The 20322-nt window shown below is 43.1% G+C and overlaps 1 protein-coding gene across 2 annotated transcripts; it reads right to left on the bottom strand.

Annotated features, from left to right (window-relative positions):
- Window positions 1–5509: 5509 nt before the first annotated feature.
- Window positions 5510–20320, bottom strand: HAUS2 (HAUS augmin like complex subunit 2). 2 transcript variants are annotated; one of them, XM_084903924.1, is made up of 5 exons: window positions 20160–20320; window positions 12165–12257; window positions 11741–11810; window positions 9307–9439; window positions 5510–7825 (listed from the first exon to the last, which is right to left on the bottom strand). In XM_084903924.1, the coding sequence occupies exons 1-5, from the start codon at window positions 20250–20252 to the stop codon at window positions 7558–7560; spliced, it is 657 nt and encodes a 218-aa protein (XP_084760050.1). In that variant the 5' UTR covers window positions 20253–20320; the 3' UTR covers window positions 5510–7557. The 2 variants fall into 2 exon arrangements, with proteins under 2 accessions (XP_084760050.1, XP_084760051.1); XM_084903925.1 differs by lacking the exons at window positions 11741–11810; window positions 20160–20320 and having other exon boundaries at window positions 12165–12259.
- Between the last annotated feature and the right edge of the window lie 2 nt (window positions 20321–20322).

Raw genomic sequence — 20322 nt, forward strand, 5'->3', positions numbered from 1 at the left:
CTACCACTGAGCAAAACCGGGTTCGGCAAAGCATATTTTTTTCAATAGAGTTACACATATGTTGATATATATGCAATTTGATGAGTATGCTATTTTGTTGTATTGACAAGTTTAAAAACTTCATATGTCAAATTTTGGGTCAAAAATAAAGCATTTACAGAGAGGAGGAGAGGGCTGGGTGCTGCCTGGCGTTCCCTAGCAGGAAGGAAATAGAACCCCCAGCCTGGGCTGAACCCCCGAACCGGCAGCGCTGAGCCCCAAGTTATGTGCCAGACCCTGGGGACCCAGGCTCCGGCAGGGGGAGACAATCCCGGGGGACGGCGAAATGCGGGGCCCCCGGAGTCGCGCGCACATGGCGCGCAGAGGACTGAATGTTGACTCTGATGCTGGATTACCCTAGCCGGAAGAAACAAAGCCTCCAGCGGCAGCTCTGAGCCTCAGTCCAGACCGCCCCGAACTCCAGGTCTGGGCCAGTCCCTGGGGACCCAGGCTCGGGCAGGGGGAGACGGAGCTGTGAGGTGGAGTCCTGGGAGCGCGGCGAAAGGCCGAGCCCCCGGAGTCGCGCACACTGTGCGTAGAGGACAGTCTGTTGACTCTGATCCTGGACTCCCCTAGTGGGAGGGAGAAAGAAAGCTCCAGACTGGAGGAACGCGACGAGGAGCAGGAGCCCCTGCCGGACACCGGCCAGCCGGGCGCCAGCAAGGAGCCGGGTGACGGGGCCCCCAGTGCGGGGGGTGCCCCTGAGCCTTCGACTGCTGAGCGCTGGCAACGGAGCCAAGGACGGGGGCTGCTTCCTGGGCGGCGCCGACCCCGGCAACAGGCTGGAGCAGCGCGGGAGCCCACGGAGAACAAAGGGGTGCCACAGGCCAACCTGCTGAGCTCCCAGGACAAGGAGGAAGAAACCAAAGAAGTTCTCAATGTGAAGAAATCAAGTGAGAGCAAATGATAGTAAAATTACTTAAGAAAGAATACAAAGAAGATCTTGAAAAATCAAAGACTAAGTCAGAACTCAACGCACCAGCCAACATTGCAACATAAATGCGTTTTGTTTTGTTTTTTAAAAAAGAAAAAAAAAAAAGGAGAAAAAAGGGACAGAATGTTGGAACAGCGGCGACCAGGCCTAGAGTGGCCAGGCACAAGGCAGTGGCAGCTGGGCCCGGAGTAGCAGTGGCCAGGCCCCAGAGCAGCAGCAGCCAGAACAAGAGCATCAACGGCCAGCACTGGAGCAGCCAGACCTGGGGCAGTGGCAGCCAGGCCTGAGGCAGAGGCGGCCAAGCCCAGGGTGGCCAGTCCAGGAACACCCAGACACGGAGTGGCTGGGCCCGGAGAAGCCCGGTCCAGAGCAGCCGGGTTGGGAGCAGCCAGGCCCAGAACAGCAGTAGCCAAGCACGGAGCATCCAGGCTGGGAGCGGCCAGGCTCGGAGCAGCCGGGTCGGGTGCGGCCAGGCCCGGAGCAGCGGCGGCCAGGCTGGGAGCGGCCAGGCCCGGAGCAGCTGGGTCTGGTGTGGCCAGGCCTGGAGCAGCGGCTGCCAGGCTAGGAGCGGCCAGGCCCGGAGCAGCAGCTGCCAGGCTGGGAGCAGCCAGGTCCGGAGCAGCCGGGTTTGGTGTGGCCAGGCCCGGAGCAGCGGCTGCCAGGCTGGGAGCGGCCAGGCCCAGAGCAACAGCTGCCAGGCTGGGAGCGGCCAGGCCCGGAGCAGCCAGGTCTGGTGCGGCCAGGCCCGGAGCAGCAGCTGCCAGGCTGGGAGCGGCCAGGCCCGGAGCAGCCGGGTCTGGTGCGGCCAGGCCAGGAGCAGCGGCTGCCAGGCTGGGAGCGGCCAGGTCCGGAGCAGCAGCTGCCAGGCTGGGAGCGGCCAGGCCCGGAGCAGCGGCTGCCAGGCTGGGAGCGGCCAGGCCCGGAGCAGCCGGGTCTGGTGCGGCCAGGCCAGGAGCAGCGGCTGCCAGGCTGGGAGCGGCCAGGCCCGGAGCAGCCGGGTCTGGTGCGGCCAGGCCAGGAGCAGCGGCTGCCAGGCTGGGAGCGGCCAGGCCCGGAGCAGCCGGGTCTGGTGCGGCCAGGCCAGGAGCAGCGGCTGCCAGGCTGGGAGCGGCCAGGCCCGGAGCAGCCGGGTCTGGTGCGGCCAGGCCAGGAGCAGCGGCTGCCAGGCTGGGAGCGGCCAGGCCCGGAGCAGCCGGGTCTGGTGCGGCCAGGCCAGGAGCAGCGGCTGCCAGGCTGGGAGCGGCCAGGCCCGGAGCAGCCGGGTCTGGTGCGGCCAGGCCAGGAGCAGCGGCTGCCAGGCTGGGAGCGGCCAGGCCCGGAGCAGCCGGGTCTGGTGCGGCCAGGCCAGGAGCAGCGGCTGCCAGGCTGGGAGCGGCCAGGCCCGGAGCAGCCGGGTCTGGTGCGGCCAGGCCCGGAGCAGCGGCTGCCAGGCTGGGAGCGGCCAGGCCCGGAGCAGCCGGGTCTGGTGCGGCCAGGCCCGGAGCAGCGGCTGCCAGGCTGGGAGCGGCCAGGCCCGGAGCAGCCGGGTCTGGTGCGGCCAGGCCAGGAGCAGCGGCTGCCAGGCTGGGAGCAGCCAGGCCCGGAGCAGCAGCTGCCAGGCTGGGAGCGGCCAGGCCCGGAGCAGCCGGGTCTGGTGCGGCCAGGCCAGGAGCAGTGGCTGCCAGGCTGGGAGCAGCCAGGCCCGGAGCAGCGGCTGACAGGCTGGGAGCGGCCAGGCCCGGAGCGGCCGGGACCGGAGCAACCGGTCCCAGAGCAGCCGGGTCGGGTGCGGCCAGGCCTGTAGCAGCAACAGCCAAGTCCAGAGCAACTAGGTCGGGAGCGGCAGTTGTGGAACGAACCAGAGCAGCAGACCCGGAGCAGCTGGTTGTGGAATGAACCAGAGCAACAGAGGCCAGGCCCGGAGCAGCCAGGCCCGAAACAGCTTGCTCCTCGCCTGTACCTGCCCACGGCTGCCTCTCAGACATGGCTGGAAACTTTTGCGGGAACTTGAGGGTCTGCTGAATCAAGTGATGAAGGCTTAGATCTGGATGTGTTGAGTTAGTATAGCGCTGGGGTGTTGATCTGTGAGTGCCTTGGGTGGGGCCTGGATGAGGCTGGTTGACCTATTTGAAAATGTCTTTTGTGTGAAGTGTATCATTGGGCATGTGGAGGTATTATTGATATGAGAAAATGCTAAGTAACAGATTTACTATCTGAAAAGGGATTTACTATCGGGGAAAGGGAGGGAGGAAGAGACTGAACATAAACTGTGCACCTATGGATGAGGACAATGGGGGATGGGGAGGGGGCAGAGGGTGGGGTGGGAACCTGGTGGAGGGAGGAAGAAATGAGGAACCTTTGTAATAATATGAACAATAAAGATTGATTTAAAAAAAAAAAAAATAAAATAAAGCATTTACAGTAAGTTCTAATCCATTACTTTATTTTGAAGAAAGTGCTGCTGAAAATTATCGTATACTTTGGGAAGCTTATGGTGAACAAGCTCCATCTCAAGATACTTGTGAATGCTGGTTTAAATGCTTTAAAAGTGATGATTTTGATATGAAAGACAACATCCAAGTCAACTGAAAAAGTTTGAAGACCAACAATTATAAGCATTATTGGATGAAGATGCGTGTCAAACTCAAAAACAACTTGCAGAAAGTTTAAACTTTGCTCAGCAAACAATTTCCCATCATTTACAAGCAATGGAAAAGATTTTAGAGGAAGGAAAATGGATGCCACACTAAGTGAACGAAAGACAAATGGAAAATCGAAAAATCACCAGTAAAATGTTGCTTCAACGGCACGAAAGACTTTTTTGCATCCAATTTTGACTGGCACTAAAAAGTGGATTTATTTTGAGAATCCCAAAAGCACAAAATCATGGGTTGACCTAGGTTAACCATCAACATCAACTACGAGGCCAAATTGATTTGGAAAGAAGACAATGCTCTGTGCTTGATGAGATCAGGAAGGTGTGGTGTGTTAGGAGCTTCTAAAACCAGGTGAAATCATAAATCTGATCGCTACTGACAACAAATAATCAATTTGAACCATGTTTTGTGAAATGACCAGAATATGACACTGCAAAGTAATTTTGCTTCATGATAACACACCACCATACACTTCGAAAACAGTTAAAGACACGTTAAAAGATCTTGCCTGGGAAGTATTAACCCATCCGCTGTATTCACCAGACCTTGCTCCTTCAGATTACCACTTGTTCCTATTGATGGCACACACACTGTCAAAGCAGCACTTCAAAACAAAAGAAGTGGAAAATTGGGTCTCTGAATGGTTTGCCTCAAAACAAGAAAAGTTCTATTAGGATGGTATAAACAAATTACCTGAAAGATGGAGGAAATGTGTAGCTAGCAATGGACATTACTTTAAATAAAGCACTTTTGATGTCTCTTGAAATTACCATGTTTTCTTTGATTACAAAATTCAAATTAACAGGTACACATAATAAGTACTTATCAATAACTACCTATCAATATTAACCTTAATTGTAAATGATTAAATGCTCCAATCAAAAGACATAGATGAATGGATAACAAAACCTGACCCAAATGTATCCTGTCTACAAGATATTTACCCAAGAACAAAAAAAAAACACCTCACATAGGATGAGAGTGAAGGGATGGAAATTTTTTCATGCAAACGGAAATGGAGAAAAAAGCTGGGTTAGTAATACTCATATCTAACAGTCTCAAATAAGATATATAACTACTATTTTATCACTCTAGATTCCAGTATAGCAACATCAGAAGTCTGTCAAGTTAGTCTTCCAGGAAAGACTCACATTGATAATGGCACGCTTATTCTCATCATATCCTAATGGGAATCGTTTCCTAAAAGCATGAGATGTTTCCAAAAGTACAGGGGAAAATATAACTTGGAATGGGACAAAAAAGAAAAAGGGAAAATTCAAAGAACTCTAAAATGTGATGTGCCTATCTCAAATTATACTATTTGCAAAGTGAACTTAATTACATGAGTGGATTCTCTAAATTGTGAAGTAACTTGTCTTAGTTTATCTCAGGATATTCCACAATACATTAGTTTCACTATGTCCACTCTACCATATTTTGCATATCGAGAGACCCCTTGGAGTTTCCTATTCCTCAGACTATTTTCCTGCCTTTAAGATTTGAGAGGATAACAGGGGTCTGGCAGTGCTATTTCAGAGGAAATAGTAAAATACAAGTGTTAGAAAGACCAGGTGGCAGCATAATTGTTCCAGAAGAGTCCTCACAAAGTGGCATCATTATTATGCTGAAAGGGACACACTTCCTAGTGTAAGTAGAAAGACATTCCAGAGCTACTTTTTTAGTGTCCACAAGTCTAAAAACTGAATTTAAAAAAAAAATTGATCAGCACTCATTGACTACAACACAGTACTAAATTATTTTTTCTCTATTAAGTTGACCTCAGGCTCAACTTACCTCAAGCTTTTGTGAGTCAGACAGCCTGTATTGCCTATACTTTTATTGTGTAAGTTAGAGAATCTTTCCTTCCTATTGCATAGAAATTCAAGTAAGGGCCACACAATTTTAGTTAGAAATTAGATTTATTTTCTATTTTGCAAAAGACATGATATATGTATCACTCTTATTATAAATGATATAGTTTGTGTACAGTATGGGACAAAATAGCTTTACAGTTGGGAGTATACAAAAGTTTATTTTATTATAAAAAGCAGACTTGAACAGATTTCTGATGAAATACAACTAAAAGTTTTACTTACGTGCTAGGTGATGTTTAACATGTTATGACCAGTTTATATGCCATTTACAAAAATCAAGAAAGTAGGCTTCAAAAGATCCCTGGTTGTTTTAGTACGATATATTTTGTCAATGATCATGTTTCCTTATGAACAACTACTTTATTCATCCACTGTGATGAGTGTGATGAATATAAGGATTGGTCAATCCCTGTGATACAGAGAATGTAAGAGTATAAAAATAACGACCCAGTGTAAGTAGATAAGGAATCAACTTTTTGGTGCGTGGGATGATGCCCAATCCACTGCACCACACCAGCCAGGGCTGATGCACACATTCTTAAAACAAAGAGAACCCCACCTCTAAAAATAAGCCAGGAATAGTTACAGTATTGACACAAATGGATACATCCTGAGGTTTAGTATTAGTAAATATTAGTATACCACTTCCTTTTAGACGTACAATAATCTCAGATAGGTAAAATACCCGAGTACCTCGTAATATAAACCTCTAAAAGAGCTACCATAATGTGCCTTTTTCTTTGCTTCTTTCTAAGGCTGTCAGCGAACACCCTCAGGAATTGCTCAATGTGTCAGAGTCACTACCCAGGTTTGATGACATGCTTGGAGGATTCACAGAACTCAGCATATCACTGTTTTCATGGCTATAATTTATTACAGTAAAAACATAACATCAAAAGAGCAAAGGGAAAAGTTATACGGGACAAAGCCTGGGGTAAACCAGGCACAGACAGCTTCCAGAGTCCTCTGCCAGAAGTTACATAGGATGTGCTTAATTCCTTCAGCACCTGAGTTGTGACATTGTGCAATGTATACTATGAAAGAGATGCCAGGCTCAGTTATTTCTGCAGGCTAGTAACATAGGTACCTTCTGCCTAGCATGTACCAAAATTTTAGACTTCCAGAAAGAAAGCAGGTGTTTAGCACAAACCATACTGTACAAATAGATTAATCAGAGAAAACAACTATTATTATTGAGAGTGGAGGGAAACCTCTGGAAATTTAAGTTCCCAGATACCAAAAAAGGACCCATCTTGCAGGCAAGCCTTACAAAAGATAGTATGTTACTATTTTTTGCACATTTAGTGACAATCTCATAGGAATAATCAATATATATTTAGATTCAAGACTCCTCTAATTCAGAAACAAGAATTAAAAAAAGACATATAGAGTCTGCCTGAGATCTGAATATACTCATGTTATAAACTGTCATAGTTATGCTTGATCTTCGTAAGTTTTATTCAAAAGTGGAATGAAAATATATAAAAGAGCCATAGCCAGTTAGGCACAGTAGATGGAACATTGGCCAGCAGATTAAAGGATCCTGGGTTCAATTCTGGTCCAGGCACATATCTCATTTGCAGGCTTGATACCCGGCCCTGGTTAAGGCATGTACAGGAAGCAACCAATCGATGTGTTTCTTCACATCCATGTTTCTGTTTCTCCTCCTCCCTTCTACTCTCACTAAAAATCAATGGAAAAATATGCTCAGGTGAAGATTAACCAAAATAAATAAAAATAAATAAAAAATAATAATATGTGTGTGTGTGTGTGTGTGTGTATATATATATATATATATATATATATATATATATATATATATATATTATACACACAAAGGAAAATTTAGTTTGGCCTTAATGATCTTGGAATTTTAGTACTCTTACATAGAGGGCTCTTTCAGTATTGTGAGCAATAAAGTCTATAAATATCCATGTTATCATTCACTAGATATGGACTTCACATGACTACATACAATTAAGCAAAAAGAAATCATTTTTGCTTATTGAATCAGTTGTATCATTTGGCATTAATAGTTTGGACACGAACTTTAGAAGTAAAGATAAAGAAGGTGTTATGTTGTTATAATATATTTTTGAAGATAATTTTCTTCAGCTAATATTTTTGGGATACAAGAAGAAATTTCCTTTTGTTGTTCTCGCCATTTGAGTATATTCTCTGCCAGTTCTTCTGTCTCAGTCACCAAAATATCCATCTTGGCTAAAGCCTTGCTCATTTTCTTTAGATTTGTGTTTAAATGAGGAATATTTCTAATTGTTTCAAGATGGGTTTCTAATTTCTCAATAAAAGTCACAGCCAACTCCAGCAATTGTACCATGTATCTGAAAGAGGGAGAAAAAAAGTCAATTACTATTTTGTTTTAGTGTAGCTATTTTGTGTTCTCTTTTTCCCTTTAATTAGGACTTTCAATATGAGATAAAATAATTACAATCAACCTAATGAGTCAATTATAACCTTTCTGCAGTCATGGAAAAATCAGTGATAAAGCCATTTCAAATTCTCAGTGATGAGTGAAGACAATAAGAACAAATGTACTTCACTGAAATAGTCTACAAATAAAACTACTTTGAATCTTTGCATTTGCAAGATGCTTTAAAATCATTATTCAGTTCTTTTGATATATATAATGTATAATATGTACTTTAATGTCATTTTACTGTACTGAATAGATACTGAATAAATATACAAGATTGGAATTTGTATATCTATTATATTACTGTAAGATAAAAAAAAAACCTGATACTCAAGAGAAGATACTGATTTGCTCAGGGTCAGTTAGTGAGGCACTGGTGGAGAAAGTCAGCAATCAGATTTCCAGATGCCTGCTTCTTTACTTTATTACTTTATTACTAACTAGGGGCCTGTTGCAGGAAGATTCCTGCAAGTGGCCACCGCCGCCACCCTGCTCTCGCTTTCCCTCTGACAGCCGCCTTGCTTTCCTCTTTCCCTCCCTCTTCTATGCTGTCTTCAGTCTTCACTCCTCCCTCCCCCAGATATGCAAATTAACAGCCATCTTTGTTGGGTTAATTTGCATACTCACAGGCTGTGGGTGTAGCAAAGGTATGGTCAATTAGCATTTTCCTCTTTTATTAGTGTAGATAATAACTTACATCATCAATTTGGTACTTGCAATACACCCATGAGGAAGTAAGGAATAGAAAGCAGCTATGGACTGGGAAGCTGAGGCAAAAAATTTAAATCATTTGTCTAAGTCTTCTATGCATATAAACAACAGAGATGAGACCAGAACTCAGTTTTTTCCCCTCCTTTAGTTGATATTGTTTTCATCTGTCCCTGCTTAAACTCCCCCAAAATAATTTGTATATACAGAGTGGGACAAAAGTAGGTTTACAGTTATTCATATGGAAAATAATACAATAACAATAATACAAGAATTAGCTGTTTCGAATATTCACAATTGTAATCCTATTCTTGCCCCACCCTATATAGGCAACATTAATGCAACAATAACTTTACTTCATAGAAAACAGTCTATACATAATCTACAAGGCAATAAACATGACTTTACCCAATTTACTCTAAGTTATGGATCTAATTTCTATCATTAAAATCATTATTTATAATTCCCATACACTATGAACAAAGGAATACCTTTCTTTTCACCATAGCTATACTTTTAAAGCCACGGATTTTCTTTCTGGTTTAATGTATCAGCATTAATAATAATGTTAATAGATACAATCACTAATATATTATTCAATGAATTATGCTATGAAAAAACTACTCGTTTAAACTACCTTCAGAAAACGTGCAGTTGCTAATGTCTACTTTTTAGTCTGACCTGTGATAAGCTGCTTCAATAGGCAGGTTTTCCTGGCACATGGGTTTCAGCAGTCTTTGCCGGAGGGACCTCTTCTCTTTCAGCACTGCTTCCAAATGATTATTCATGCTTTGCAGAGTTTGACACTTTTGAGCTACACAAACCAGAAACAGTAAGTATAGTTAGCAACAGGACAAGTAAACATTTTTGTTGTTGGTAATCCTCACGCAAATCCTTGAGTGATTTTTAGAGAGAATGGAAAGGAGGGGCTGCCTCTGTCGGTCCGTTCAGTTACCACGTGAACTGCCGACGGAGACCCGTGGTGGGTGGGGGAAAGCGGCGGCCGGCCGCGTATAAAGTGAGAAAGGAAAAAGAAAAAGAAAAAGACAACGAAGGGGAAAGGGGCGTCACGGTTGGGAGACGCGGGTGACACCCGAGGGCCCGGTCGCGGCGGTGGATGGGGCATTCAAGGCTGAAGCCGCCAGGGAACGGCGGTGGTCGGACAAACACACTGACAGAGCCGGGCGGTGGCGGGAGCAGCGGGAGGAGCCGCAACGATGCTGGTCGTGAGCCTCCCGCCCAAGGAGAACGCGCTCTTCAAGCGGATCTTGAATTCTGCTCAGATGTCATCTAAATGTTATATAAGAAGCCTTCCTTAACCAGGAGAAATCCTCCTCAATCAACCTTCTTATTTTCTTCCTTGCTTTCTTTTTTCCTCCCATACCACTTCGCTTTTCACCACTTGACAAGTTATTTATCTTATGTCTTTCACAATTAAAACGTAGTTTTTATGATGAAAAAAAAAAAAAAAAAAAAAGAGAATGGAAAGAAGGGGAGGAGGGAGAGAAAATGAGAGACATCAAATGGTTGCCTCCCACATGTTCCCTAACTGGTGCTGGGGATCAAGCCTGCAACCCAGGTATGTGCCCTTGACCAGAAATAGAACCTGCAACCCTTGGGTGAGAGGCATAGTGCTCTAACCACTTAGCAGACTGGCAAGAGCAGGACAAGTACATTTTGAAATCACTAATAAATTCTACTTTGGCCAAAACCAGTTTGGCTCAGTGGATAGAGCGTCAGCCTGCGAACTGAAAGGTCCCGGGTTCGATTCCAGTCAAGGGCATGTCCCCGGTGAGGGGTGTGCAGGAGGCAGCTGGTCAATGTTTCTCTCTCATTGGTGTTTCTGGCTCTCTATCCCTCTCCCTTCCTCTCTCTGTAAAAAATCAATAAAATATATATATATATTTTTAAAAATCTTCTTTCCTTTAGTTTAATACAGCCAAAATTATCTCACCATTGCTCTCGTAAATACCTCCCCTTTGCTATTCCTAATATCAATTTCATTTTATCTTATTTTTCCTATTGACAACCAAACCTACTGTTAAATCTGTTTTTTAACTCTACATCTATTTCAGTTTTTATAGCCAGTGCTGTATTCTTCAAATAATGTCTCCTTTCCTATCTCTGCCTCTAATATTCTACACAAACATTAAAAAACAAATAGTTGTCTTGTAAGCTATTTCTGATCATTTCAATATTTGCCCTAGAATTCAGTTAATGGCCTCTTCTTTTAAACTTTTATTTATTTTTTGTTAATCCTCACCTGAGGGTATGTTTTCCACTGATTTTTAGAGAGAGCGGGAGGGAGGGGAAGAGACAGAGACTTAGGGACTGGTTGCCTCCTGATCCCGCCCTAACCAGCGTTGGGGATTCAGCCTGCAGCTGAAGTATGTGCTCTTGACTGGAATAGAACCCATGACCCTTCAGTCCTCAGGCTGATGCTCTAATTAGCTAGGACTTAAATTTTTAACTTTCAAACTTAGAGAAAAGTTTCAAGAATAGTTCATTGAACTGCCATATACATTTCACCTGGACTCACAACCTGATAACACTTGAATATAGCCTCTCTTTTTTCCTCTTTCTCTCCACACCTTTACATATATATTTTTGCTGACCCATTTGAGAGTAAGTTGCAGATATCATGACCTTTTACCTTTAAAATGTCAGCATATATTTCCCATCTCTTATATAAACAAGTATCAAATTCAGAAAATTTAACATTGGCACAATATTATCAATATTTAATACAGCCCATATTCAAATAACACCAAGTATCTCAATAATGTCCTTGACAGCAAAAAGGTTTAATATATGAACACACTGTGATTTAGCTGTCAAGTCCATTTAGTCCCCTTTAATCTGAAAAGTTTCTCAGCCTTTTTTTGTTTTTTCAAGTTCTAATTTTGAGGAGTTCCCACCTTGGTCACTTTTTATGCAACTTGCACTTGCAAGCCATCAGGACTTTTGTTTGAACATAGAAATAGAAAACTTTGTTAGCCTTGGGGCAACACCTGAAAAAATAATGGTATATCATAATGCCTGGTGCTTATTTAAGGTAATCCAGGAAAAACTTGAAATTCTAATAAATACGCACCCATTTAATCAAATCACTTACCCAAAAAAGAAGGATGAACAATGTCTGCTGTATCTTTTTCTAGTTTTAGAAGTTCAATTTCCAGGTTTTTCTGCATTAGGAGCAAAAATAATATTTACCTCACTCAGAAAGGAGCCCGATTAAAGGATAATCTCTGAAAAAAACAGACTTTAACCAGGAATAATTAGGGGAGGAGGGAGAAGGAGTTATGAGAGCCGGGGGGATTCACTGAAGCTTTTCACATTGGTGTGCAAGCCCTGCTGCAGCTTCTGCTACTACTACCAACTACTGCTGTTACTATTACAATTTCATTAACAGGAAACTACATAAGTAAACACCTACCCAGTTAAGTACTAGAAACTGTCCTAAGTGCAAGAGAATTACTGTTGGGAATAATTAAGATTTATTTTCCTGTACTAGAAGTAGTAAGTCCAACATAACTTACCTGATTGATTTCAGCTTGAATATTTGTGATCTGCTGTAGCCTGGAGAAGTTCACGAAGCAAGGAGTTGATTTCTTAGATATATCTAGTATCTCCTAATGGAAAGGAAACAGAGAAAACAGCAGCATGTCACAAAAAGTTCCTATGTACACTGGAAAAGCATGCCCATGGGTCTAAAATGTAAGCATATATTACATCCATCACTGCCCCTGAAAAAATGCAATACAGAGTACAACAGAAACAATGTTTATTTCCTGTTTTTAAAACCTCCCTAACACAAATCATTTGCCCAAATATGAAAAAATAAGTAAAAAAGACTTAATCACTTTGTACTATTTCCTAAAGAACAAGACACAACAGATTTGCATTACTGATAGTTTATCAGAGGATTTTAAGGCTGAGTTTGTTGAAGAAATACTCCTATACAAATAACCAAGACATAGTCTCTGACCTTCTTGGGGCTAAAATTAAACATTCCCTCCACCCCTCCCACCATAGAGTCATTTATCATATTCACTAAATGATCTCAATTTGCTAAAATCATTCATACTATTTCTTTTCACATTCTTGCTCTCTTAGGTAAAGGAATGTTTTGCACAGACATAATTAGTACTCTTCTGAAAAGACTACCCCCTCCTTTTTATCCTTTCATTTTATATTAGACTATCTCCTTAAATTGCAGGTTATCTCAGAATAAGAATATTATGTTGTTCATCTCTTGGCTTCATCCATCATTTTCTGTATCTTCTGCTTTTCTAGAAAGGTAGCAGAGGAAAGAACTTTAGAGATCATATAGGACAGGGGTTAGGAAACTATAGCCCATGAGCTAAATGCAGCCAACTGCCTGTTTTCGTACAGCCCATGAGCTAAGAATGGTTTTTATATTTTTCAATTGTTGGAGAGAAAATCAAAAGAAAAAGAATTCTTTTGTGGCATATAACTTAAAATTTTAGAGTCCAGAAATAAAGTTTTCTTGGAACTCAGCTTCTCTCATTTAATTATTATCTATGGCTACTTTCAGACTAAACCAGCCTAGTTTCAACCATATAGAAAGAAAATCCTCAAATATTTACTCGCTGGCCCTTCATAGCAAAAGCTATGAAGTATGTGCTCAATCAATGTAATAATCAATAAATAAAGATATTTATTGAGATATGAAATGCAAGAATCAAGAATGAATAAAAAGCCTGGCAGTGTGGCTCAATGGTCGAATGTTGACCAATGAACTAGGAGGTCATAGTTTGATTCCCAGTAAGGGCACATGCCTGGTTTCTGGCTCGATCACCAGTGTGGGGTGTGCAGAAGGCAGCCAATCAATGCTTGTGTCATCATTGATGTTTCTCTCTCTCTCTCCCTCTCCGTTCTCTCTGAAATAAAAGAAAAAAATAATAATAAAATGAGCTGTTTGCCATTAATAAGTTCCTGACAGATGGAAAGGAAAAAGTATTCCAGATAAAAAGACTTAACATTATAAATGCTCAATAACTACAGTATGTTAGTACTAACATATATTGGGTGTCCCAAAAATATATATACAGACACTTTGAATAATATAAAGGCAGTGTTTATTAAAATACATTTCATTTTCAAAATTGAGCCATCAGCTATTACACTATGTATACATATCTTTGGGACATCCTGTATGTTTTTCTGTGGTTATGCAAGAAATTACATTTCCAAATTAATCTTTACTTTTGACATACAGAGTGTCCAAAAAAATGTATACACACTTTAACAGCTGATAACTCAATTTCACTCCTTTGGAGGTTTAACTGATTTGAAATAATGGGTGAGACCAGACTAAGCTTTGAACAAAGAAAATTTATCCTAAAGTGCCACTAGACTTTTTATAGTACAAACAGTAGATGAATTGAAGGCACACAAATACCAAACAAAATGATTCTTGATATTTGCAATTCTATTGCTTTGCATTATCAGCAGTGCCTGATAATTTCATCAGTTTGAAAACAGGCACTGACAAAAAAAAAAAAAAAAATTTACTCATTTCTGTAGATTCTTTTAAATTTTGAAAATGAACTGACTTTATAACCATTCAAAGTGCGTACACATTTTTTTAGGCACATAAAAATGTAAGTGTGGGTAGTATCTATATATATAAAAGGCTAAGTGACTGACCAATTGACTGGCCAGTACATATGACGTGCACTGGCAATCCTATAATAAAAGGCTAATATGCAAATTGTCCCCTCTACTGGGATTTCTACCAGGAGTTCAACCAGGGGGCAGGCGGATAGAGGGTGCGGGCGGCCAACTGCCTGCAGCCCCTCCCCCTGGCTGGCCCCACCCTCAATCCGCCTCCTCTATTCCTGTCAGGGACAGGGCCGACTGGCCAACCACCTACAGCCCAATCAGGGTGGGCCAGCCAGACCCCATTCGTGTATAATTCGTGTACTTGGCCTCTAATGAAAAATAAAACTAATAGGATTGGGGAAAGAAAAAATGGGGAGTGACATCTTAATGAGTATGGGATTTCCATTGGGGAATGATAAAGAATAGTTTTGAAACTAGTTTCACAGCATTGTGACTGTACTTCATGCCACTGAGTTGTACACTTTCAGATGGCTAAATGGCAAATTTTATGTTATGTCCATTTTATCCTATCTAAAAAAAGAGTACCCTGTTTCCCCGAAAATAAGACAGTGTCTTATATTAATTTTTTCTCCCAAAGTTGCACTAGATCTTATTTTCGGGGAAACATGGGTAATATACAAATTACCCATCACTCCACTACACTCACAAGCCACGCCCACCAGCCAATCAGGAGTGAGAATGCAAATTAACATAACCAAGATGGCTGTGGCCACGGAGCAAGCAGGAGGCTTGGGTTTCTCCGGCAATGGAGAAGCCAAGCTTTTCGCACACCCTGGTGGGCCCAAGCCTCTACTCAAAGCTAATGTTTCAATTACAGAGGATAAATAAATCCCAACAAAAATGGCAGCAGCAACAGAGCTGGAGGAGCAGGAAGCTTGAGTTGCTCCCAGTGATGGAGGAAGACAAGCTTTCCCAGCCCTGGCCTCTGCTTAAGGCTACAAAGTTTCAATTATAGAAGAAATATAAATCCCAGATCCCAGGGCCTCTGCTTGGATAGCCTGGCCTGGGGCATGGCCTGTAAACCATCACAGGCTCCTCACTCAGGCCACCCCACGCCCCAAGGGAACCCCACCCTGATCCGGAACACCCTTCAGGGCAAACCAGCCAGCCCCCACCCATGCACCAGGCCTCTATCCTAATAAAAGAGTAATATGCAAATTGACCATCACTCCAACACACAATATGGCTACCTTTGACATGTGGTCAAAGATTCTGCCCCCATGTGGACACAAGATGGCTTCAACAAGATGGCCAGAAGGGGAGAGCAGTTGGGAGGGACCAGGCCTGCAAGGGAGGGCAGTTGTGGGCAATCAAGCCTGCAGGGGAGGGCAGTTAGGGGTGACCAGACCAGCAGAGGAGGGAAGTTGGGGGCAACTGGGCCTGCAAGGAAGGGCAGTTGAGGGGGACCTAAGCCTGCAGGGGAGAGTAGTGGGGGGGTGAGAGAAATAGGCATGCAGGGGAGGGCAGTTGAGGGGGGGACCAGGCCTGCAGGGGAGTGGTTAGGGGTTGATCAGGCTGGCAGGCAGAAATGGTTAGGGGCAAACAGGAAAGCAGGAAGGTGAGCAGTTGGAAGCCAGCAGTCCTGGATTGTGAGAGGGATGTCCTATTGCCCATTTAGGCCCTATCCCGGTAGGATCCTCCCGGTAGGATCAGACCTAAACGGGCAGTCGGACGTCCCTGGAGGGGTCCCATATTGAAGAGGGTGCAGGCTGGGCTGAGGACACACACCAGTGCACAAATTTTGTGCCCCAGGCCTCTAGTTAGATTATAAAGCATTCTGGTAACTAGTCAACAAGATGAAACAAAAAAGCAAAGAAAAATCTAATAGAGGAGTGAAGATTGGATATTTAGATAAGTGGCTGCTACAGCATTCCAGGTGAGAAGATGACAATGTGGAGTAGGTCAACAGCAGTTAAAAAGGAAAGTGGGCAGAGAAATAAATCCCTGGGAAGATAGAATTTATAAGTCCTAGTTGATATGGGTAATGAGGGATAAAGTCAAGTTAATACTGACTCCAAAGATGCTGCTTCAGGTGACTGAACAGATAGTTAACCATTCACTTAGGTAGGTAACACAAGATATTTTACTGATGGCAAAGACTGAAAATTGCGAAGGTTAAGTGTTCAACTTCACACTGTCAGTGTGCATCAGGGCTGAAATGAGAACCATCTAATACACTACATTTCCATCATACCCTCTTTTCTTCTGCTCTTAGGTAGAAGTAAATGAAAAGTAAAATATCTTCCATTTCTCATTGTAACCTACTCACTCTCCCCATATGTATACACTAATCTTAGTTGCTCACTTGCAAACTAGTAAATTGGTGGGTTCAATAAGGTAATGGAGCTTAGCCAAAAACTTGTGATAGAAACCAGAGGGAAAATAAGAATCTTTAAGAAAGAGAGAGGAAATAAAAAAAATAAAAAGATAGGCATTAAAGAGCACCCAATTCCTCTAGTAAACAGAAATTCTAACTATTTGAAGATTGTGACTAAGCCCTAAAATATATATTTTAGAAAATAGTAGATCCTGGGTGTTTTGTAGATTTAGATCCCTATCTTATACATTGACAGTAAAGGGAGCTTTGATCAAGATTCCATGACTAACTCAAACTTGCCTGAAAAATACCTAGAACATGCATGTCAAACTCAAAGTCTAACATGGGCCAAAAAAACAAGGTTTAAGTTTATGTGGGTCACAAAAAATAAAAGCTTCAATTTTCATAGAAACATATTTCGACAGAGACATCCTGAATACAAAGGGCTGAAATAAATGAGTAATCGTTAACAAAATAATAGAACATTTTAATAAAAATTAATATTTTTTCTTCAGCATTAACTTGCCAGACACTGAATAACTGCACGAATTAATAAGCATCACGCAAATAAATGTATTTTTCTTTTCTCCGAAAGCTAAATATTTCCTGTTGCACACACCAAACAAGTCAGACCAAGACTAACTACGTGGCAATTGGCTGCTAAAATATTCCGTTAGTATTAGCAGAGAGAAATGGTGGGCCTTCGAGTAAGGTGCATAAGGGAAATGAATGCAACACAACTATAGTAACCAGTCATTAGCGAAGGTTGTGTTCGTTATTAATAATTATGTCTAACAGGATATTGTAAAAATTAAGTTACAAATTTTTTATTAAAACCGTTTCTTACATACCATTATATTGGCTGGGCTGTAAAAATATTCATTGTGGGCTGCGAGTTTGACATGCTTGATCTAGAATGTAAGGCCACTAAAACACAAAAGCAAGCAAATACTCCATATTATTCTACAATTAATCCTTTCTTTCACTAAATCATTCTCCCATGGATAGATCAAAAGTCAACAAGCTATGTTTCCTAGAAGAATTGTATCACAACAATTTTAAGCATTACTCTTCATTTTTAATGCACATGGAATGATGTGTACTTAAGAAATGAACTGTTTAGCCGAAGCCGGTTTGGCTCAGTGGTGGGGCATCGGTTTGCGGACTGAAAGGTCCAGGGTTCGAAAGGTCGGGGGCATGTACGTTGGTTTCGGGCACATCCCCAGTAGGGAGTGTGCAAGAGGCAGCTGGTCGATGTTTCTAACTCCCTTCCTCTCTGTAAAAAATCAATAAAATACATTAAAAAAAAGAAATGGACTGTTTAAAGGGATCATATAATGCATCATTTTGAAAAAACCTAATTTAAACCCTTCTAATTAAAGCAGGTTTTCATATGTAAAGTTGCAGTAAGTCTGTAAGATGGTTTCATGGAGCTATGGATTGGCAGAACTTACCTAGGCAAACAGGTAATTAGTGTTACTTGAAGGATATTAGGAAGCTCCTCCCCAGAACAACCGCTACACTACACTAGTGGTCGGCAGAACCAACATCAACAGTACGATATGTACACAGATAATAATTTAATTTAAAAAAAATCAACAGCACGATTGAAATTTGTTTTGAGAGCCAAATTTTTTAAACTTAAACTATATAGGTAGGTACGTTGTTAACTTAATTAGGGTACGTGGTATTTTGTGGAAGAGCCACACTCAAGGAGCCAAAGAGCCGCATGTGGCTCGCGAGCCGCAGTTTGCTGACCATTGCACTATACCAACAAACAGCTCACCTATCAATTCTCTCACAAGAGACTTACTCCTTTAGCTTAGGTGTTTATTTATTAATCTTCTGTCAATAGCTCTACAGGGATAAGTCCCAAATGTCTTGTAGTATGGGTTTGTTAAATTCCTTTGTTGGAGAACTGGTAACAAGTGAGAGTACTAGGCAACTTGGTAGAAGAAAACACAGGAGAGAAGCAAGGAAGATAAGAACTGGTGAGCGATGTAGTTACATTTTGCCTATTTTCCAATGTACTCATTACTACACCTTGTACCTCCATCACACAATCTATAAGTTCCTGTTACTAAGTCTTCAAGTAATTTAGAAGAGTTCTTCAACAGAAGTTTAAACTTTCAACATCGTGTCACAGAAGTTATGTATCACAATTCATCTTAGAGATGCTGTCAGAGAGGGAGAATTCGGGTACCTAATCCTGCTTCACTAGGTAAGTGACTGTGGGCAAATTTCTTGGTCTCCTTAGGCCTTAGTTTCTTCTCTTCTACTGTAAGGTAGTAGAATGCTCTAAGTATAAAAACGTGGGATCTTTTCCGTAAATCTTTCATCATGTTTATGTTGCTCATCCCTGCAGGTGATTTTACCTTTCTACTTTTCTGTTTCCTTTCTTAGTGATATTCCTCAATTTTCTCATTATCTAAAATTTTCTTTATTTCCCTCAATTCCAATTCCCGTGTCACTTTTGCCACGTGTATTCCAGTATTCCCTCACATCTTCCATTTCTCCCTTTACTGGCTTCTTCCCTTTGGCCTATGCACATGCTCTTCTTGCCCAACCTAACCCACCCTAGCCACCCCAGACCAGACAATCTCTGGTCTCTCCTTCTCAAAATTAATCCCTTCCTCCATTCAGGTTAGGAGGTCTTTCAGGTCTTTATCACCAATACTTTTGTGAGGGGCCTTTAAGATCTTGTCTCCCCTGGCGCTCTCAGCGCCTCCCGCCCCAAATATGCTTCAATACCTCACTTGTTAGGGAACGTATGCTTTATTATTATTTTTATTTCTTTATTGATTAAGGTATCACATATTTGTCCTGATCCCCCCCCTTCCCATCCCAAACCCCTCCCCACGCATACCCTCATCCCCCTGTTGTCCATGACAACTGGTTAGGCTCATCTGCATGCACACAAGTCCTTTGGTTGATCTCTCCCCCTTACCCTCACCCTCCTTTCCCCTCCCTCTGAGGTCCGACAGTCTGATCCATGGCTCCTTGTCTCTGGGTCTATTCTTGTTCATCCGTCTGTGTAGTTCGTCATTTCCCCTAGATGAGATCATGTCCTACTAGAAATACACTTATAAGAACCGAAAATGAGACAAGCCATAATGGTTATGCTGAAAAGCAAATGAATCAGTCTGTAGTGAGTTCCTTTCTGGGCCAACAGCTCTTTTGAGACCCAATTTCAATGTCAAACAGTCCCGGAACGTATCCTTCAATTAGCCAGTTTCCCAACCCCGCCACTCACACAATCTAGAGATGGTAGCACTAGATGGAAGAGGAGGAAAAGAAAAAAAAAAGAAGAAAAAAAGGCGGGAAAACCGGTCTTTATTATCTCCCACGCACAGACCTGGGATAACTCGCCCGCAGACACCCGAAACCCCGTCTCTTCGAGTCACCAAGTCCTCAGAACCCCGCTCTAGCAGAACGGTACCTGCCGCGGCCCGGAGCGGGCTCCACCTGAGCCTCCTCCATCCAGGACAGCCTCGGCCAGCACCACTTCACGGCCTCCTTCCGTTGCCACCGGGGCACCCCCTTAATGACGCCATCGCCGCCCACGTACCTGAGTGACTGTGCCGGTGGCCGCGAGATGGCCCAGCAGTAGCCCCGCAGGGTTTGGCGCGGACGCCGGGTCCCAGGGGTCGGCCGCAGCCATGCCGGAGACGCACCTCCCCGGGCGGCGCGGGGAGTGAGCGGAGCGCCCGCCAGACGCGCCGCGCGCTTCG

Source organism: Pipistrellus hanaki (genome assembly GCF_964339955.1).
Source record: "Pipistrellus hanaki genome assembly, chromosome: 1".
Taxonomy (NCBI): domain Eukaryota; kingdom Metazoa; phylum Chordata; class Mammalia; order Chiroptera; family Vespertilionidae; genus Pipistrellus; species Pipistrellus hanaki.